The sequence below is a fragment of the Rhineura floridana genome, chromosome 2, assembly GCF_030035675.1.
Source record: "Rhineura floridana isolate rRhiFlo1 chromosome 2, rRhiFlo1.hap2, whole genome shotgun sequence".
NCBI classification, from domain to species: Eukaryota; Metazoa; Chordata; class Lepidosauria; order Squamata; family Rhineuridae; genus Rhineura; species Rhineura floridana.
In genome coordinates, this window is record NC_084481.1 from 45,381,347 (window position 1) to 45,404,580 (window position 23,234).

Below are 23,234 nucleotides of genomic sequence, written 5' to 3' on the forward strand. Positions count from 1 at the left end.
ACTTCATGGTTCCACATCTCCCCAGAGATGTATAGCCTGGATAGCAGATGGAAGATGGAGCCCCAACGTCAGGAAGCACCAAGTAACATTAGAGAACAAAGACCCAGAATCTTAGTTCTATTTTTATGGGGAAAAGCCCAGCAACAGCCAGGAATTAATTAGCCAGTCAGGGGGCTTTCTGACAATGAAATCTTCTAGAGCTTTCGCGCTTCTCCAACCTTCCCAGGCCTGCGGCATTGAGGTACCAGGCTCAGGCTGATAAGCAGGTGTTCTTGCTCCCTGCCTAATTAACTGAGTTCACCTGTGAGAACCAATAGTCTCATGGCCTCCCAGAGGCCCTAATCCAGGCAAGAGGTTCCCCCCACAATTCCTTGCCACAGAACCATTTTAGTTAACAACCTTACAAACCAGGCATTCTTAACATGTTGTACATGCTTAAGCATCCTACAGTTCTCACAATGAGGTGGTTAATGAGTGGAGAAAGGGTGATAAGCAATTGAGGATATGGAACTGGGGAAGGGGGAGGCAGTTCTTTTAGACTGAGTACAAGGATAGGATCCTGAATGTGGGTTCCTCAACGACCTCGTTATTGAATATTAATCCTGGTTTGCTTCCACAATGTTTGTTTGTTTATTCAATTTATATCCCACCTTCCCTCCCAGTGTTTACATGGAGGTTAGATTTAGGGTAGAAACACACTTACTATTCTGCCAGTTCCAATGCGGCTCCACCTCTCCTGAAAACGGGGGCACACAATGCTAGTCAAACTACGCCCCATTTTACTGTGAAACCTGGTGGGAGCAGCTTGAGTGCAGTTTTTTTTATTAAAAAAATCTGCTTTACAGAGATTTCACAACTGATTGGCAGATCAACCTGTTCCCCCTCCAGGTGTGGCTAATGGAAATGCTTTGCTGTAGGTGACTAGTGTGTTCATAACCTGTGTCTGGTCTTTATTGAGCATTAATCAATTCTGCCTCTGTATTAGAATTGCTTTTAAAGATGTTTTTAAACTTTTTAAAAAATGTTTTTAAATTTGTTTTAATATATTTTAAAGTCTGTTTTATGATATTTTAGAGTGTTTTTAGTGTTTTTGTTTGCTGCCATGGGCTCCTACTGGGAGGGAGGATGGGAGATAAAGTTAATAAATTAATACATTTTTTAAAAAAATGTTTGTCGGGGGGCTACATGGCAATGAGTATCCATCCTGATTTGCTTGTGTGGTGCTCAAGTGTCTTCTCATTGATCATTCATTCACCCACACTTTTCAGTGCATTTCCTCATCACTTTCCTAATCGTAAAAGGAAGGAGACTTAGAGGAAGGGATTGAACCTTGCTGTACTTGCAATGGCATCATTGGGAGCATGATAAGCTCTGAATTGTGCTTGGAATTAGTCTTGGAATAAAGCAAGCTATTTTTTCAAGTCTGGGAAAATAGCTTGGGTTTTCAAAGCCTAGATCTGAGACTAACAGTAAGAGTTCTCCCTGTCACTAAATTGTACAGAGGATAAGTGAAAGTAAAGAAGTGTAAGTGAATAAGATAAGTGTATTTGCAGTAGAAGCACTATTGTATCTGTATTTAAAACCGAGTTGGGGAGGAACCTCAGTTCTGAGAGCCAAATCTGACCTTCTCTGTCTTGTCCTCAGAATTCTTCCTAGGCCATACGCCTCACTGCCCCTGCTTTCACACCCAAAGTGTTTTTGCCTGGCTTGAATGTGTGCTCAAACCCTGATAATGCCTTTTGCTTGTCTTGATAAAGGGTATGTGTGAGTGTGTGTAGAAACTTACCTACTATACAAAGAGAACATTTTCATTAATTGCTCCATTTGCTTTTGCTTTTGCTTGTGTGCCCACTCGCTACTGGCATGTGGCCCTCAGAAGGTTGGCCAGAGGTTTCTCCACCTCTGAGCATGATTGAACAGGAGTGTAGTTGTCCAGCATCTTGAGGAGTCTTAGACCACTTCCTTTTTTGGGAGCAGGGTCCCAATGTCTCCAACATCCCACAAGCCAATCAGAATGGAAGGGGAGTGTGTTAGCCACTAAGAGTCTTCTAACATGCTACCTTGTTCTTTCCTGCTGACTGGAGCCAATCAGAGCAAAAGGAGGTGAGTTAGCCACTGAGAAGACTCTTCTCAGTAGCTAACACACTCCTTTCATGCTGATTGGCTCCTAGGGACGTCTGCTGTTGTGAGAGAGCTTCGGCTAGTCGGGCGGTATAAAAGTTTAATAAATATAAATAAATAACATGGATCTCATTCTCAACCCAGCAGCGCAAACAGGGGAGGAAGATGTGAATATTGATTATAGTATCCCATCTACATCATCAAGCAGTTTGGTAGCAGCAGGAGATAAATGTGTAGGCACTGAATTCAGTAATTCAAGCAATATCCCTGACAGCAAGAAAAGGATAATCAAATAGTGACAGTGATAGAAAAGCAAAATTCAAGCCTGGCCACATTATTTTATAGTCTTAGAAGGTGGCGTGGCTGTGACTATCATGAAGGGGACCTTGCACTTCTGAATTTGCCACTACACTACTGTCAGCGAGAGGTTATACTTACAAGATTATAGTTATGGTCTCACTACTGGGGGCCAAATACAACTTGGCCTTGCTATCCAGCCCCCAGGAACCTCTCCAGGCCACACACCCTCTCCTCAGGCCACGCCTTTCCCACCAACCCCTGATCTACATCCTCCTGGGTTGCACAGCTGGGATGTGCCCTTGAACTCCAACAATGTCTCTTGCTTGCCTAGATGGAGGACAGAGAGACATGTGTATGTTCACACATTTGCACATGTAGAAACCTCTGGCTTTTGTGTGGCTGAGACATAGCCTGCTATACAAAGGTAAGAGTCACATCTGTTGCTCTGCCCACTCTTTCTTTTGCCCCCTTCCACCACTAGCACACAGCCCCTGAAAAAATGCAGCCCGAGCCCTAACTTACATGATTGACAGTTTTAACTTTTTGCCATCATATCAAAATGTCAGAGCTTTTCGGTAGGCAACTCCTCTGTTAGCTATGCCTACCTCCAGGCCTTCACTTTTTGTTAAAATACAGATGCACTGCATTAAACAAACAGACAAACAGAAGAAGAAGAAAAACCTCTATCCTTTAAAATTATGACTACTGGAGTGGGATTTTCCCCAGGACAGTATTCTGAAAACTGGGTCAATCTCATTGTGTGCTGCCATTTCATCATTTTTATAGCAAGTTTTGGCAGGGTTTTGAGTAAAAGAGAATGAAATATCCTTCTAAACACACTGCAAAATTATTATTGCAAGTAGAGCCATCTACCTAATTAAGACACTTGCCTATAGATATATTGTTCTGCCACAGACAAGATCAGTCATGAGCCTTACCATTCTCAAGCTCCAAATACATTTCATTCATTCAGATTTGGAATGCGCTATAGAGCTTCTGTTTTTGCCTTGGGGCTTGAACCAGGTGCCCTGCAGAACATGAGCCCATTCCTTACTTGCTAGGCCACCAGGCCTGCTGATCAGAGAAAAGAAGTGGAGACAGTTCAGGGCTGAATACAAACATCGTGAACTAGAATCTTCATGAAGCTGGAAGTCAGAAGACCTCAGAGAATCAACCCCATAGTTCCTAAATAGGTAGCATGCTCCCAGTCTGGGAACTTGTCATTGAGGTAAATCAGTAGACTGCCCCAATGAGCTTAAAGCAAGGGTTGCCATATTGCCCGGTTAGCTGGGTTTTACCTGGATTCTAGCCATGCTACCTGGTGCCCGCTTAGCCCATTAGGTAGCCCGGTTCTCAGCTTTCATTTTTAAAAAAGGCAAGTCACTAGCCCTTGTAGATCCAGACATACAAGGTAAAATGTGGAGGCAGTTTTCTGCCCTTTTGTGAGAAATCAGCCTATTTCAGCCTTCCATTGTTCTTAGCCAATGAGGCACACCAAAGCGCCCCTGGGAAAATCAATAATTTCAGTCTGCATGCCTGCTGCATATGCAGATCTATGCAATTTAGAAAACTGCACATGCTCATTTGATCAATACATGTAGGTCCACCTGTTATCCACAGACTTTCTGTTTGAGGCAACAAGGAGAAGCAGCCTTCATCTCAATTGCTTCTGTGTCTCAGGGCATGTGTCTTAAGTGGTGAATGCAATGGGAGGGACTGCCTGCCATCATGGAGGATGGAATAAAGGGGTTTGAATCCACCAAATGATCCCTTCCCTTAATAAATACAAGATATAAAAGCAAGCCTCTCTATAGAAAAGGCTGAGGTATTAGCATTTGCATTTTTTGGCCCTGCCCCCACCTTGTTAACTGGTGCTTACTCCCAGGTAAAGGTGTTTTGGAATGCAGCCTCGTTCATCCTGTTTCCCGGCACAGCCTCTGTTCAGCAATTCAGAAAAGGCTAAAAAGGTTTTTTTAAAAAATACATATCCTTCTTTAAAATAATTGGCAGGCATCTCCCCATCAAAGATCACCCTGCCTCATTTCCTCCTGAGGGATGGATGGATGTGTGTATGTGTAGGTATGTATACACACATACACACACACATGTATACATATATAGATATATGTATATATCTATATATTTAGTGCAGTGGGGGATGCAACCTTCCCCCCCCTTAAGACCAATAGGAATGGAACAATCCACCCCACACTCACCAGCTTGGGAAAAGTTATTTGCTTACTATGTGGTCTATTTTGCTCTTGGTGCTACATGTCTGCCCCTTAATTAATAGAGGCAAGCTTAGAATTTAGTGCTGTAGTCAGCACATATTTGGAGGATCCATTTTCTTTATTACTGTGTTTCACATATGCAAAGCTTAGTTCTTGTTTTTGCACAGACTGTGGAGAATTTACTTTATTTAAAATGTGAAATGAAAATGATTGGTTAGTAGCCATCTTCTTTTATACAGCCAAATTTCAAACATTATATATTTTGCTATGTAAACCACTTTGGGAACTTTTTCTTGAAAAGCAGTACAATATATAAATATGTTTACTACTACTATTTTTGGCAGGACTCCATATACACTGTATGCTCAAAATTACCCTGAAGTTCAGGCAAACCTTGCTGCACACCAAGGTTCTGTTCTTTCTAGTGATATATTAAATACTCTAAAGATAGAATACATCATTCCTATTTATTTGCTGATCTTCAATTTACTGCTCAGTATTAGCATAACCTTGGATGTCTTCAGGTACTTCAAACTTGTGCAGGAGTATAGTCTGGTGTTAGAAAGGATCCTGTGACAGCACTGCTTGCTTTGAAGCTAATTAGCGAAGATTATTGACTGAAATCTTGGTTTCTATCTGTGTTACAGGTTGTAGCATTCATTTCACATTTCCTAATTGCTGCTAAGACAATCTCTTGGTCACAAGGTTGTTTTTAATTGACTGATTGTATATTTTTCTTGTTTTTGGAAGCTGCCCTGAGTGCAGAATATAAATCCTCTAAATAAATAAATAAATATTCTAAAGTGTTAGAAACGAGAGTCTAGGCCAGTGATTCTCAAACGGTGTGCCCAGGCACACTGGTGCGCCCTAAGAGGTGGCTAGGTGTGCCTCAAATATTATGAAAGTATATTTTAAAAATGAGAAGAAACCCATTTGTATAGGGTAAGTAATAGTTTTCTATAGTTTATTTTTATTCATAGTTTAAAATATATTAATATATTTTTAATTTTGTACACAAAGTGCACCAGAAATTTTTTATATGTTTCACAGTGTGCCACGAAACAAAAAAGTTTGAGAATCACTGGTCTAGGCATTTAAGGCTGAAAAGGTAAGTTAAAGAAAGGTTCCTCACATCCAGTTTTTGGTGGTAATTGCTAGGCACAAAAACAAAACAACTGGACAATGTGACCATTAATATGCTTAATTTGCATAATTATCAACTTATTTGCATAATATGCAAATTAGCCTGCCTGGATTTCTGGAACTGGAATATGGCAACCCTACTTTTCAGCAGCAAACGTGAAAGTGGTCAGTGTTCTGAGATCTGCTGCACAAAGAGGACCTGTCAGTGTTTTGTATTCTATTTGTTCATGCACTGATTCAATTTCATTTGGTCTCCCTATAAAGTTAGTCTGAGACCTACAATGTATGTTGTGTCAAGCCCATGCATAACAACCAGTGCACAATTCTTTTAATTATATGCATCAGAAAGGACATGACTTTCATGAACAAAGCTGACTTCTAAAAGCGATCATGAGAAAGAAACAGTATTTAAAGCAAATGCTCAGGGTTTTTATTTTCTTCAATAAACACACACATCCATTTTGTCAAAATAGTTTTGGGGGCCTAGCTCATGTATCTCCCAAACAGGGACCTCCAGTGCCTAAAGAGAAAGATAAATCATACTGAGAAGATGCTCATCCATGAAATGATTCTGTTAACAAACATGTCATCTGTCTAGCATGTATTTTCAAATCTTCAACAGAAGGGTCTAAATTATAAAAGGAAAGTGGCCAGGTCGAGCAAAGTTGGCAATTTGGGATTTGATATTTTTAACCTCATCCATCTGTATGTGTATGGTTGCGCATATAAACATTAAACAAATGATTATCCAGAGCTGATTGTCATTAGAGTTAACAATTTTAAAGAAAAATAGGGTTAATACATTCTTCAATGTTTATCTTGTGAAAAGCATTACATCATGGAGGTAAAGATATTTTTCAACTGATACTCTTGTGAAATTTTTAGGAAAGTTGTTAATGGCTAAGATAAACAAAAATGATTAAACAAAGAAAAAAGATAAATGTGCTGCAGATAAGGGATTGTTGAGTGTATAATGTGAAACAGTTTATTAAGGCCAGCCTTTAGAAGTAGTGATGTTATGAATATAACTTAATTATTTTTGACAACACATTGGAGGAAAAAATGAACTGGTCTTTGGTCAAAACAAAGGATTAGTTTTCCCCATTTTTAAAAAAAGTAATCCTTTGTTTGTTAAACAAACTTTAATGATAATGATAAAAAATAGCATAGTGGTAAAAACAAAATTAGATAAGTGATGATGATACATAGTTGTCTGTTGCTGTTCTATACAGAGAACTGAAAACTGTTTCTGAGTTAAAAAAAAATCCAACAGATTAGTTTTTCAGAGAATCCAATTATCAATTTAAATTCATAGATGCAAAGATGCCATAAAATCATTGAGAGTTTGCACACTGCTTGAGACTGACTGTTTAAAACTGGTGCTTATCTCAAAACCTCTGCCTTTGGCGCTACTGCAGTTTTTGATTGATTAGAGCTGGTTGGCCCATCTGCATCACAGTTGCTGCAAGCAGCACAGGCACTAGAACAGCAGAAGCTTACCCTCCAACTGTCCCAATTTACCTGGGGGCAGCCATGATTTTCCAAGTGCTATCACAGGAAAATCGGAACACTCCCACTATCCCAATTTTAGAGAAGGGTCTGGATTTCTCTCTCCCCTTTGATGGATTCACATTGCTTATGTGTAAGTTAACTAAAGCTGGAGCCCATGAGAGGTTGGTTCGAGTAATGGTGTGGGTTTTCTTTTACCTGGTGTCATACCTGCGGTATTACACACAAATAAAGCAGCAGGATTGGGAGTGGAACAATTTGTGTCTTTTTTTTTTACAAGATGTGGTTCAGTGCTATGCTATCTTGTAGAGGACACTCTCCTGTAGGTGCGAAGATAACATTTTGTGGTGACCCAAATGACAAACTGTATGTTTTGGGGGTGGTTTAATATTTTATGGACTCAGGTGCCATGTTTCACAAAACAGAAGCTGTAGAAGAATGGCCTACAACCACTTTGGAAAATAACTTCTGCAGATTTAGCCAATTTGCACATTTATTTATTTGGACATATTTGATTTATTAGATTTATTACATTTATATACAACCCCATAGCCAAAGCTCTTTGGGCGATTTACAAAAATTAAAAACATTGAACATTGAAAACAAATATACAATTTTAAAAACCATACAAACCATGAAGCACAGATAAACCAGGTAAAAGACCTGGGGTCAGAGCTCATATACATTTTAAATATATATATCTATTAAGTGGTATATAAATGCTTTAATATAAATAAATTTAGCAAGATTTATATACCACTAAATTAAAAAAAACTCTAAGTGGTTTATATGATATCTACCATACTAGAAGCTGTTAGTTTATCTCTTGTGTCATCCAAATAGGAATTGCCATCAGTAACGTCTTTCCTACAGAAATGTGTTAGACTAGTAAACATGTCTGTATGAAATAATGTAAAATGTTTTCTAAATTTATAAAACAGTAAGTTTATTATGAAACTATTCGGCTGTCAATGTTCAGTCTACTAATAAGATTTTTTTTCTAGTGAGCACATTGTCATTTTATTATTTGTGAACTTTGAATTTATTTTAATTCGGTCCAAGACCAGCAATATTTGTGAACTTTAGGAATTTATTCATATAATATGTAAACATAATATTGGTATGATCTTTCATGAGGTCAATTTTTGTATGTGTAGTAGTATACACAATCTTGAGTTACACAGAATTGTTCATGAGAAACTGTGTCATGTCATGAAGAATTCTGCTTAGCTCAAAAGGATTCACCGTGTTTGTTGTTGTTGTTATGTGCCTTCAAGTCGATTACGACTTATGGCGACCCTATGAATCAGCGACCTCCAAGAGCAATTCACAGTGTAGTACCCACTAATATTGATCCAATGACTGTGCTCAGAACATGGCTTATCATGACAGGAACGAGCTCATACGAGCCTTGCATTCATGCATTCTCCTCTGTGACCCACCTATTCACCCATGATTATCCACCAGGCTATGTGCATGGGCCACAATGGTTTTCATCCTGAGCAGCCTTTGGCCTGCCCCTATTTTCACCTGGGAAAGAACGTATCCTCCAAAAGCTGCTAGAATTGCAAAAAATATAAATCAGCTACAGCTACTATTGTAAGATAATAGAGGTGAAATAATTTTCAGGTTACTGAAAACAAAGATGCTGTGTCCCATGGACTGTCAGTAGCATTTACAGCCCCTCAATTAGGAGGCAGATCAGTCCAGTCAGCTAAAACGACCAAGCAGAATTAATGAAGTCAAAATAATAGCAAAAGAGAATGCTTTGCAAAAATGAGTCAAGTACAGCAAATCAATACTTCATAATGTTGCCTGTCCTATTTCTGAACTCAGCTGCCTTCTTCCATTTCCAGATAAAATGCTGCCCAACTCTATTCTATGTTACTGTCATTAATGCAGAACCTTCAGCTGCAGATTTCAGAACTAGCCTCATTTCACTATTGCACTGAAATAATTACTTCTCTATTTAAATGTATTTTGGCAAACAGATAATATACTTTTAAAAAATCAACACTATTTTTTGTTTTTGTTTTAAACATTATATGGTGATCAAGAGAAGTTACATGGAGGAACGCAACCCTGCATCCTAAATCTCCTTTCCATCAAAGAAATTTGCAAGAAGCGGGACAGGGATCACAAAAAATGTTTCTACTTTTGCTATATTTACCTGCATGGGCCTTTGGTCCGGCAGGCTACAAAAGAGTCCCAACATGTTGTCATCTTGCAAATCAAACCTAACTTCAAGGACAAAAGGACTACAAATAGTTCCCTCATTTTTACATATTTTGGCTTATGGTAAAGTCTGTTTTTTATCTATTGTATCTGATACCTGATAAATCACTGAAATTTCAGAGATGTTAATTGCCCAATTCCAATAAGAGAGATATTTGATATCTCACACATTCTCGCGAGGACTATGCAAGCCTTTGGTGTATACATTTCAATAAACCTCAGGGGGTACCCAGACAGGAAGGGCAAAGAAATGACGATTTGCAAAAGTACATATTTTCATTGGTCCTTTGATAGAAGAATAGTATTCACATTCTCAGGTTTCCAGGTAAATTAGTTACAAGAAAACAGTCAAATGTCTAAACAAGAAGATACTCACGGTAGAAACACACTCACATTTCTGCCAGTTCCAGTGCATCTCCACCTCTCTCGTCTGAAAATGGGGGCACACGACACTAGTCGGACCCCACCCCTCTTTACTGTAAAACTTGGTGGGATCAGCTTGAGTGTGTTTTTTTTTTAAATCAGCTTCAAAGAGAGTTTGCAATTGATCAGCAGATCAACTGGTTCCCCCTCTAGCTGTGGCTAATGAAAGTGCTTTGACCTGGCGACTATTGTGTTTACAGCCTATGACTAGGGGTAAGCCTTCAGTGACGAAACCTGCTTCACAGAGATAGTCAGTATTGGCTTGGGCTGTGTAAGCCTGCAAAGTAAAGGATTTATTTAGTTATTTAGTTATTACATACCTTGCACCTCTTATGTGATGTGGGACCCGCAGGGTGGTAACAATCAATATTACCCAAGAAACAAAAAAATATAAAAAATCATCTTAACAGCAGCGGCCAAAGTTAATCACAAATACAGGGCCGGCACCAGAGGGTGGCCAAGTCGGACCCTGGCTGAGGGCCCCTGAAGGGCCCCTTCTTAGGGTGGGTGGGTAGCAGTTCCACGATCCGCGGCAGCATCGGCTCCCAACCCTGCCACGGATCGTGAGAGGGCACTCCCAGGCACTCCCACTACTGCCGCACAGGCCCGCAATGTCCGCCTGCATGCCCCACCCACCTCTCCCTTGACATAAATGCTGGTTGTGTGTGGGCGCAAGCCTGCCATCAACCAAGATGGCAGCAGAGGTTTTCCTAAAGGGCTGATGCCCCTGCTGCAATCTTGGTTGATGGCAGGGATGTGCGTGTGTAACATGCATGCGTGCCATCAACCAAGATGGCGGCGGAGGCATCAGCCCCTTAGGGAAGCCTCAGCCCCCATCTTGGTTGATGACAGGCATGCACGCACAGTGCGGGCAGCATTCACCAAGGGTAGGTAGGTGGGGGGTGCGTGGGGGTGCTGGTGCCCGGGGCAGGCTGGTGCCCAAGGGCCCTGGTATGCCTGGAGCTGGCCCTGCACAGATAGATCCAATTTAAAAGGGTGTTTGCATAAAAAGCATATGTAAAAATGTTTGCCTTAAGGTGATGCCTAAATGCACTTAAAGAAATAATCTGCCAGTTTCCATGGCCTGTGGGAACTTCCCCAGTCTAGTTGCAAACAACAGAGCTCTCATCAATCACCACCCTTCATATTTAAGCCAATTGGGGCACAGAGAGTAGAGGACCTCCGATGATAACCATATTTTTCAGGCAGGCTTGTTCAGGAAGAGATCATCCTTAAGGCTGTGGTGGGGAGCCTATGTCCCTCCAGATGGTGCTAGACTCCAGCTCCAGCCAGCATAGTCGGGGACTATGGGAAGTGTAGTCCAGCAGCATCTGGAGAGCTATATGTTCCCCACACAAGTTCCAAACCACTTAGGCCAGGGGTAGGAAACCCTTTTTAGCTCAAGGGCCACATCCCCTTCTGGGAAGCCTTCCAGGGGTCGCATGCCAGTGGTGTGCTGGGCCAGAGACTAAAGTGAGCAGAACATTAAATGTGAATGTTACCTTTATACAGTAGACTAGTTGCTTCACACTCACACCTCCCTAAGGCTCTCTTCCTCAAGGCAAGCAAGAAACATTGCCAGAGTTCAGTTGCACATTCCAGCCAGGCAAAAACACTTGAAGACGGTGCAGAGCAGGGTAGGTGAGGGACATGGCTTGGGGGATGGCATGGGGAGAGGCCAAACACAGAGGCCCCGAGGGCTACATTTGATCTCCAGGCCTGAGGTTCCCCCTCCCTGATTTAGGATAGGAAGTAGCACCTTGAAATGGAACCAGAAACAAATTGGGAGCCAATGGGATTGATGGGATTGAGGGTGCAGCTAATGTAGAACACAGCAGCTAGGCTGCTTGTGGGGGCATACTACAGCCAGCATATAACACCTTGCTTGTGGGATTTGCCGTGGCTGCCAATCTGTTTTGATACTAGCGTATCAGATCCTATACAGCTTGGGATCAGGTCACTTGAGAGACTGCCTTATCCCTTAATTATCCAGCAGGTCACTGTGTTCTGCAGGAGAGTTTCACCTTCAAGCAGGGCCAGGACCAGGTATGACTGGGCCCTAGGGAACCAGCTTGCCCTCGGCCCGCAGCACTGTAAGACCAAACACCCCCACCCAATAGAGGTGGTGTGGGGCTTAAAAAACCCTGCCCGTCCCACCTTCCTGTCACGTCAATGCATCCGCATGCCTGCCATCATCCAAGTTGGCAGTGGAGGCATCAACCCCTTAGTTGGTTAACCAAGCTGGCAGCAGGGGCATCAGCCCTTTAGGAAAATCTCTGTTGCCATCTTGGTTGATGGCAGGCTTGCGCCCACAGCACAACCAGCATTTATGTCAAGGGAGAGGTGGGTGGGGCATCATCTTGGGTGATGGCAGACCTGTGTGCACAGCCCACAGGACGTTTGCACTGATGTGACAGGTAGGTGGGGTGGGCTGGGAGCTCCTAGTTTGTGATCCACAGCAGCATTGTGTAGCTAAGCCCTGCAAGCCAATGCTGCTGTGCCCAACACTGCCACAGATTGCGAAGAGGGAGCTTTGCTGTCCCACCCTAATTGGGGCCCCTCAGGGTCCCTCAGCCAGGGCCCAATCTGGCCACCCACTGGTACCAGCCCTGCCTTCAAGTTCCAAAGATCTCAGAAGCCCGCCTCACAGGAGCTCAAAGCAGGGCTTTTAGTGTGGCTGCCCCTGTTCTGTCGAATGGCATTCCTGTTGAGATTCGACAGGAGCCCACTATCTGCACTTTCCAGAAGCAACTGAAGTCATTTTTGTTCCATGAGACTTCCCTAGCTAAGATTAGGGATGGACAGATCAGTCTGTTTCTAATCCATGTTCATTTTACATGTTCATTCATAAATCCATTCTGTCCCATTTCTACATTAATCTGATTTTTTAAAAAAAGAATCCATACACATGTTCATATTTAAATACATATTTTATCACAGAATACATATTTAAATATTATTTTATCTTAATGTACACATTTCTAAAGGTATGCTATCCTAAACTACATTTCTAAAACTTAGGTACGTTTTGATCTGAAAACAGCAGAAATCCAGGGAAGTGTGAAATCTAGAGGAGAATTACATTCTGAGCTGCACATTAGTTCAGGAGATCAGGTCAGTGCACAGTAACATTTATAGAAATCAAACTCCTCAAGCAACTGGTACAGGGTACAGTTCACAAGAGATGTCAAGGACCAAAGATGAGTTGCTCTAGATGCAAACTATGTGCTCTAATGCTGAGCCACTACAAATCCTCCCAATGATGGCAGCATATCTCTGATTTTTTAGTCCATTTTCACAACGAAAGAATCTAAACCTTCTGAAGTTTATAGCTTAACACGGGAGTGGTATAGAAAAGTGAGTAAAAAAATCAGTTTTAGTCTGAAATATACCCACTCACCTGGAAGTAGGTCCTCAATGGGGCCTTTTGAGGAGAAATGTGTAGTGGACAGAAGGTAGATCGGGATCTATTGGTAGATCTCTGTTGATGTTCAATAGATTCACAAGGGCTCCAAATTATTTAATTGTAACAACAAAATGAGTTTTTCCTACCTAAATTAGGCTGCTGAAATGAAAGCTAGCCAGGAGTGGACTTTTGTCTGAATGGACTGTGAATGCTCAGTTCAGTTCTGGTACTGAAAACAAACTCCTAGGCTCAGAATAAATGCACCTTGTTCTTTCACTCTAACTGTACATCTTTTGCACCTGGCTCTGGTTGGTTAGATTCTCATGGCTTTAGTGAAAAACAAATACAGATGCAGCAAGTCTGAAATCTGCCTACCCCTAATGTATAGGGTATTAGATTATTGTGCTGGGTTGAGCCAGGTAAAGAGAGGTAATTAACCTTCTTGGACACCTAGTAATCCATAACAGAACAATTATGTTGTATATTATGTTATCTATTGCTATAGATTTTATATTCTGTTTTTCAGCCAGAGACGTTCAATGAAGCATACAAAATGGTGAAAAATACAAATACAAGCAATATAATAAAATTACAAAATACTCGAGTCAACAGACAGCAATAATATCAACAATCAAATAGTTAAAACACTCTTTTTAGCAGTCCTCTCCTTTTCCTTGATGTTTCCCACTTTGAAGTGGGAGGCATCAGGGTAATCTGGGCACAGGACTAGTCAGCAAAGGGAGAACATGGCTCAGGCTGCCCAGGGGTCCCTTCAAATATCCTACTAGTCAGCAAAGGAGGATCATATCCCTTTCCTCCCAAAGTTCCCAGAGATATCTGGCAGCATTGAAGCTTCAAGAAGCAGCTAGGGATAGAAGGATCTGTCAACTTTGGTTCTCTCAGTTTCTAATTTTTCCAGTCTTAAACTCTCCACATTTCTGCAGCAAGTTGTGATTTTTTTAAAAAAAATCTTCATGACAATTGTTCGGCATTTTAGTGCTTATTTCTCCTAATAAATATATTTGCAGTTTTGACTAATGTACAAATTTTTCAAACAATTTTCTCTAATATAATGCATTTTGCATGTTATTTTAATGAATACATTTTTATGTACATTTTCCCCTAATATACACATTTTTGTCAACATTGTTTGGCTGGAGAATTGTATCCCAAAATTCGGATGTGAAAATTTCAAAGGATGGTTGGGTTTTGGTTCTCATATTGATTCAGAAAGTGCTAATTTGATAGATTCACCTTTAAAATGTGGACTGAAATGAATCTCTCCCCCACCCCTTCTCATTTAATATCCCAGATGTAGTCATGAATACACACTCCTTTTGAGAGCAGTGGATCTATGGGCACCTTATGTTCTTGAAGTCAGAGTCAGGACTTTAGAGGGGTATATTAACATTCTCTCTCACCATAACATCCTTTCCATCTTCCCTGAGATAGTGGACAAGGGGCTGCAAAGGAATAATGTATTTCTGCTCAATATACATTTTCTGTTTTACTTGGAGATATATATAAATGATTCCCCCTTTAGGATGCACACCTTAACGTGGTGAGGGGGGTTGAGAGTGTTGAAGAAGCTGAGAGCAATGCCATCAGGAGTCTAGACGAAGACACCAAACTAAGATGCATCCAAACTCAGAGGAAGGCAATGGTAAACCACCTCTGAATACCTCTTACCATGAAAACCCTATGAACAGAGTATCCAAAATGCAACATGAGATAGTGCTGGAAGATGAGACCCCAAGGTCAGAAGGCACTCACCAAGCTACTAGGGAAGAACAAAGGACAAGCATGAGTAGTGCTGTGACTAATGATGCAGCTGGGTCAAAGCCGAAAGGAAGCCCAGAGGCTGATGCGCACAGATGCGAAAGGAGAGTCCGGAGTTGTACAACGCACACAATAGGAACATGGAATGCGAGATGCATGAACCAGGGAAAATTAGAAATTGTCAAGCAAGAAATGGAGCGTATCAACATTACAATACTTGGCGTGAGTGAATTAAAATGGACTGGAATGGGACATTTCCAATCAGGCAACTACAAAATATTTTATGCAGGAAATGAGAAATCAAGAAGAAACAGGGTTGCTTTAATAGTGAGAAGTGATGTAGCAAAAGCAATTAGGAGCTACAACGCAAGATCTGAGTGAGTGATATCAATGAGATTAAACAGGAAACCTATTAACATAACCATCATCCAAGTCTACGCTCCAACATCAAACACAGAAATAGAAGAATTGGAGAGATTTTACGCAGAAGTACAGGAAGAAATTGATCACACACCAAAACAAGATATGATGATAATCATGGGGGACTAGAATGCAAAAGTAGGGAACAGAGAAGAACTAGGAATTGTGGGGAAATGGGGCTTAGGTGACAGAAATGAAGCAGGAGAAAGACTTATTGAATTCTGTGAAGCCAATGATTTGTTTCTTGGCAACACATTTTTTGAGCAACCGAAAAGACGACTGTACACATGGACATCACCAGATGGTCAATATAGGAATCCAATTGATTATATAATAGGTAGAAGAAGATGGAGAAGTTCCATACTTTCTGCAAAAACAAGACCAGGAGCAGACTGCGGTACAGATCATGAACTGATAGTATCGAAAATCACAGTAAAGCTAAAGAAGAAGAACAAAGCAATCATAATGCCAAAATACAATTTAAATAACATCCCAGTGGAACATAAAGATCAAATAAGGAACATGTTTGAGGCTTTAAACTTAGTTGACAGAGAACCAGAAGAACTATGGACTGAAGTCAGGGACATTATCAGGGAAGAATGCAAAAAGACAATACCTCTTGTTAAAAAGAGAGAAAGACCTGAATGGATGACTGCAGAAACTCTTAAAATGGTTAAAGAGAGAAGGAAAACAAAAGCAAAAGGAGATAGAAACACGGTCAGAACCCTAAATGCAACTATACAACGACTGGTATGTAGGGACAAAGAAAACTATTACAATAGTTATTGTATAGAAATAGAAAAGGACAACAAAATGGGAAGAACAAGAGCCCTATTCCAAAAGATTAGAGAAATGAAAGGGAAATTTAAACCATGAGTAGGGATGTTGAATAATCAACAGGAGAACACACTGACTGACCGAGATGAAATAAAAGGAAGATGGAAGCAATACACTGAAGAACTCTATAAAAGAGATGCCAGGATGACAGATTCATTCACGGAAGAACCATATGATGAAGAACCAGAAATTTTAGAATGTGAGGTGAAAGCTGCTCTTAAAATACTTGGAAGAAACAAATCACCAGGAACAGATGGCATACCAATAGAGTTGCTACAAGCTACTGAGACTGAGTTTGTCCAAATTTTGACAAAAAATTGTCAACAAATATGGAAAACTAAACAATGGCCCACAGACTGGAAGCGTCCAATATATATCCCACTTCCAAAGAAAGGGGATCCCAGAGAATGCAGTAATTACCGAACTATTGCCTTAATATCCCATGCAAGTAAAGTAATGCTCAAGATTCTACAACAAAGGCTCTTACCATATATGGAGCGAGAAATGCCAGACATCCAAGCTGGATTTAGAAAGGGAAGAGGCACCAGAGATCATATTGCAAACATACGTTGGATAATGGAACGGAGCAAGGAATTTCAGAAGAAAATCACCCTGTGCTTTATAGACTACAGCAAAGCCTTTGATTGTGTAGATCATGAAAAACTATGGAATGTTTTAAAAGAAAAGGGGGTGCCACAGCATCTGATTGTTCTGATGCACAACCTATAGTCTGGACAAGAGGCTACTGTAAGGACAGAATATGGAGAAACCGATTGGTTCCCCATCGGAAAGGGTGTGAGACAGGGTTGTATCTTATCACCCTATTTGTTTAATCTGTACGCAGAATTTATCATATGGGAAGCGGGATTGGACCAAGATGAAGGAGGTGTGAAAATTGGAGGGAGAAACATCAATAATTTAAGATATGCAGACGATACCATACTCTTAGCAGAAACCAGTAATGATTTGAAACGAATGCTGATGAAAGTTGAAGAGGAAAGCACAAAAGCAGGACTACAGCTGAACATCAAGAAGACTAAAGTAATGACAACAGAAGATTTATGTAACTTTACAGTTGACAATGAGGACATTTAACTTGTCAAGGATTATCAATACCTCACCACAGTCTTCAACCAAAATCAAGACAATAGTCAAGAAATCAGAAGAAGGCTAGGACTGGGGAGGGCAGCTGTGAGAGAACTAGAAAAGGTCCTCAAATGCAAAGATGTATCACAGAACACCAAAGTCAGGATCATTCAGATCATGGTATTCCCGATCTCTATGTATGGATGTGAAAGTTGGACAGTGAAAAAGGCGGATAAGAGAAAAATCAACTCATTTGAAATGTGGTCCTGGAGGAGAGCTTTGCACATACCATGGACTGCGAAAAAGACAAATAATTGAGTGTTAGAACAAATTAAACCAGAACTGTCACTAGAAGCTAAAATGATGAAACTGAGGTTATCATACTTTGGACTCATCATGAGAAGACATGATTCACTAGAAATGACAATAATGCTGGGGGAAACAGAAGGGAGTAGAAAAAGAGGAAGGCCAAACAAGAGATGGATTGATTCCATAAAGGAAGCCACAGACCTGAATTTACAAGATCTGAGCAGGGTGGTTCATGACAGATGCTCTTGGAGGTTGCTGATTCATAGGGTCGCTGTAAGTCGTAATCAACTTGAAGGCACATAACAACAACAACAATATATAAATGATTATACTGGTGGATAAAAAGATGGCAGCTGGAGGTTGCTAGGCAACTGCCAATGCCTTCACCTACAATTTCCTAATAATCCAGCAGCTGCAGGTGAATTTGCACAGAGGTTGTTTTATCACCCAACTCATTGCCTGCTCTTCTGATAGAACCAGCCTGGGTATGCTGTGGAAAGATTGGGGATACCTGCTTAGATAAGGGAGGCATGGTTATTTTTCTCAGGGTGAGGTCAAGTGTTCTGGAAACTGCAAAGCATCTGACTACTAGAGTAGCCAGCCTTGAAGACAGCGATATTTTGAAAATCCAGTAAAGTTCTTGTCTTTATATAGGGTTGTTGAATTCCAGCCATAAGTCTCTCCAAAGAATATTATGGAAATGTAGTCATTTCGTACATAATGCTCTGTTGACATGCCTGCACCATATTCAGGAGTTATCACATCTTTTCAAATCGAAAAAAGAAAACCTTATGTGCTGCTTCTGGTTGTTGCTGTACACTCCATTTCTAAACCACCATTTATCAATTAATATCCCATAACCACAAAATAAGATCAAACTTTAGTATTGAGGTCCAACAGTTAGGAAGATTCAGTCAGGAATAAAAGACAGACTACTTAGGAGTACATTTACTATTCTGCCCCATATAAATAGACACCCCACAATATATTCTTTCATCATGCAGATTTATATGCAGTTTGGGGGAAGAAAGAGATAAACCACAGGCTGAAAGGCAAGCATTCACATGTCCTGTTCCATATATCTTCCTATCACCTGCTGATATTTTACACTACTCCATCATGATTGTTGTTCTTAAAGCTGTTTACAGCCTCTGTCTGATAAAAAATTATGGGTATTCGCTTAGAAATTTGAAGCCTCCCCCACTGCTTTAATTGCTACATCCTGTTCTACATATGTGCAAAAGGCAAAGAAGAAAAGAAAAAGATGAATTGCTGCTTAAGTTTGAATCATTTTTGATGGAGCTATGGCAGTTCATGTCTGGGTTGCACATAAGAGATAATATGATGCAGAATGTCGGAGAGCCTCATCTGCATATAAATAGACCTAATCAGAAATGCAAATAGCAATCAGGAGAAATTGTAAAAAAGCCCCATGATAATTATGTGATTGTACAGATAAGAAAAGGTCAAATATTTTCATTGTCTAAGCTTTTAAATTGCTAATAGCCAGTTGCTATCCTTCCTCTGCAAAAAGGAATATGGAAGAAGCAGGCTTATGCCAGCTGGCAATCAACCTAAGGCAAATGCTTAGGAGATGCGATTCCACTTTTGTTAACAACTGTCCTGTTATTAAATCATAATTCACAATGGTCATTACAATCCTGGGTCCTTCAGCCAGATGAAAACCACCACCTAACAAGGCTTGTGTATGAAATTAAATGCTCATTTATATTCAGGAATGGCAAGAAAGCATATCTTATTTTCCAGGTATAAATAAGCAATAAGAGAGGGATGCAGCTGATATGACACACTTAACAGTTTCAGAATTGTATTTTCTGCAACATAATGCAAACTTTCATCAAATTAACATTTAAGATGCTTTATTTTTAGATAATGGCCCTTACATCTTGGGAAACAAATAGTTTCTCCAATATAATCTCATAACATCTATGGTATGTTATATACAGTATTAGTTAAATCTTATGAAGAAATCCCCTTTTAACATATTCTTCTTATAGCAGAATTCACTACAGTATTTGTGTGTAAGTCAGGGTGAACAAGAATCTTTTGAACAGTAGCATTTCTCTGCCCATATTTCCCAATTAGGCTAACTTATGATGCAATGATGTACCAAATATGTATTTCACTATCAAAAAGCTGCTGTTGGTGTGGGCCACGACAATGTAGTAAGCCAAGAGAGCCACCTAGTGCCATACCTTGGGATCTTAAAAAGCGTTTTCACTGGATGCATGTCAAATAAAGGCGGATCTCCATCACCCAGTTCAATGGCTGTGATCCCAAGAGACCAAACATCGCAGCGAGCATCATAGGAGTAGTCATACTGCTGTTCACAAGCAATGACCTATAAAATAAAAAGCAAGACACGTCTATTAACCTTCTCAGAACCAACAACTGCCCCATCACCCACGTAGGGCATACAAATACATCCTATCCATTCCAATTCAGGTCCACCATTTGCAAACACACCCATTCAGATTTTTCTGCATCTGTTAGGGCTGCAGGATACAGGTGATCATCTAACAGTCTTGATTTGTAATGGTGGTCCACAGAATGTACAACAAATTCCTGCCCTTGAACGCTAAAAGTCCTTCCGAAATAATTCCAGCCTCTGAAATCCTTCTGCAATTAGTTAAGTTTCTTTTTTAGAACTTTTATGCTCCTTACTACATACATTTACAGGGAAAGAAGTGCATGTGCACCTGAAGGGGAAGCATTGTCTTCCTACAGGAATTAGTTCATTTTGTTCATTTATTTTCTCACGTTTATATCACGGCTTTTTTTTTTCCATCATGAAAACAGCATGCACATGGTTCCCAAGCAGTTATCCTTCCAGGCACAGACCTCAGCCAGACCTGCTTATCTTCAGCAAAGTGATGGCTTTTTGTGTATGGGAGGCAACTCCCTGGGAATCCTTACATGTCATTTTTAGCAAACTTAACTATTATTGACAGTCACTTGTATCAGCCAAAAATCCAATGAGCCTTTGCCAATACTTATGCTGTCCACCTCTTACAGTGCCCTGGGAATGATGGCTCTTTATCTCTCTCAAGATGGTGCATCGGAGGTGGGGTTCAGGTCCAAGACCAGGAAACAGAGGAAGAGCCTGCTAAATCATGCCAATGGTGCATCTAGGCCAGCATCCTGTTCTCACATGCCTATGGGAAGCTTGCAAGCAGGAGTGCAGGAGCACTCTCCCTCTTGAAGATTCCAGCAACTGGTATTCAGCAGCATACCGCTTCTGACCAAAAGAGCTCCCCAGATTTGTTGGCCACCCTGGTGTTTTCACCATTTTCCACTGCTGCCACCGATACTGTACTGCTATTTTGAATGCAATACATATGCACATATTAAACACTGCCGTTAGAAAGCAAGCATTTGGGCATTTTCACATTTCTTTAGGCACAGCAGTTGTAATATGCATGCAGTGGAGAGGAGGCCCCTGAGTAAGCTTAGCAGTCCTGGGATAAGGGGACAGGTCTTCTTATGGAACTGTAACTGGTTAAGGAACAGAAAGCAGAGAGTAGCAATAAATGGACACTTCTCCCAGGGGAGGGATGCAGAAAGTAGAGTCCACCAAGGATTAGTACTGTATTGGAACCTGGGCTTTTAAACTCATCTATAAATGATCTAGAGTTAGCGGCGAGCTGTTTGCTGATGATACCAAATTGTTCAGGATAGTTAAAACAAAAAGGGATTGTAAGGCAATCCAAACAGCTCTCTCCAAACTTGGTAAATGGGCAGTAAAATGGCAAATGCAATCCAGTGTGAGCAACTGTAAAGTGATGCCACTGGGTCAAAAAGTCCTAATTTCACATATACGTGAATGGCTTCTAAACTGGCAGTGAATGACCAAGAAAAAGATCTTGCAGTCATAATAGGTAGCTCAATGGGATGTCAACCGAGTGTGCAGCAGCTGTGAAAAAGGTGAATTCCACACTGGGAAAGGGAATGACAATAAAATTGCCAACATCATAATGCTGTTATACACATTAATTGTGAGACCACACTTGGAATACTGTGTCCAGTTCCTCAAAAAGGATACTGTAGAACTGGAAAAGGTTCAGAAAAGGGCAACCAAAATGATCAAGGGCAAGTCCTCTGTGTGGAAAGGTACAACATTTGGGGCTTTTTAGTTTAGAAAAAAAGGTGAGTAAGGCAGGACATGATAAAGTTGTATAAGATTGTGCATGCCCAAGAGAAAGTGAACTATCATACAGGCATACCCCGCTTAACGTCGCTTCACTTAACGTCGCCTCGCTATAACGTACATGCTCCATACATCCCCATACCCCGCTTAACGTTCGCGCACTTCACAATAACGTACACTTTATTGGCATGATGCCGCTGCCATCTAGTGGTGATTGTGTGCAGTACAAGTGAAGACAATTGCTTCACTTAAAGTTTATTTTCACTTAAAGTATACTCTCCTGTCCCATTGCAAACGTTAAAGGGGGTATGCCTGTATAACACTAGAACTTGTAAATTCATGGAGGATGAGGCTATTGATAGCTATCAGCCATGATGGCTATGTGCTGCTTCCACTGTCAGGGGCAGCATTGATGGGAATCACAAGTGGGGAGAGTGCTATTATTTATTTTATTTAAAATACTTATACCCCGCCCTTCTTCCAAGGAACTCAGGGCGGCTCACAATTAAAACAATAAACAATCAGAACAACCAATATGCATGTTAAAAACAATTAAAAATAAATTAAATCAAATAGATTAAAACTGTAACATTTTCAGTTAAAAGCCCACCTAAATAAAACAGTCTTCACCTGGGCGCAAAAGGACGATAGCGAGGAAGCCAACCGAACCTCGCTAGGGAGGGAATTCCACAATCTAGGGGCAGCCATCGAAAAGGCCCTATTCTGTGTCTCGGCAAGAACAACTTGCGAGAAAGATGGAATAGTAAGGAGGGCCTCACCGGATGATCTTAAAATCCAGGCAGGTTCATAGAGGGAGACACGGTCTAACAGATAGCCTGGACCTAAGCCGTATAAGGCTTTATAGGTCAAAACCAGCACTTTGAATTGTGCCCGGAAACAGATTGGCAGCCAGTGGAGCTGGTAAAGCAAAGGAGTAGCATGTTCTTTGAACCCAGCTCCAGTTAACATTCTGGCTGCCACTCTTTGTACCAATTTAAGTTTCCAAGCAGTCTTCAAAGGCAGCCCTACGTAGAGCGCGTTACAGTAGTCTAATCTAATGCTATTGCTTTCAGGTCCTAATTGTGGGCTTCCCATAAGCATAATGCAAAGTGCCCACACTGTGATGACATAATGCTGGCCAAGATGGGCCTTTGGTCTGATCCAGCAGTAGAGATGGGTGAAAATTCTGCTGAATTTAGATTTAGCACCAGATTTTTCAGTGACCAACATATTCTCCATCTTTGCAGAGTGATCCTATTTGCTCTGA

At 40.8% G+C, this 23,234-nt stretch overlaps 1 protein-coding gene across 1 annotated transcript in view; it reads right to left on the reverse strand.

Moving 5' to 3' along the window:
- Positions 1 to 23,234, reverse strand: part of MYO3B (myosin IIIB) — a 357,902-nt gene that overhangs the window by 300,333 nt on the left and 34,335 nt on the right. Inside the window, exon 6 of the mRNA XM_061608529.1 lies at positions 20,016 to 20,161. Within this exon, the coding sequence (XP_061464513.1) occupies positions 20,016 to 20,161 (146 nt within the window). The remainder of the gene's footprint in view (positions 1 to 20,015; positions 20,162 to 23,234) is intronic.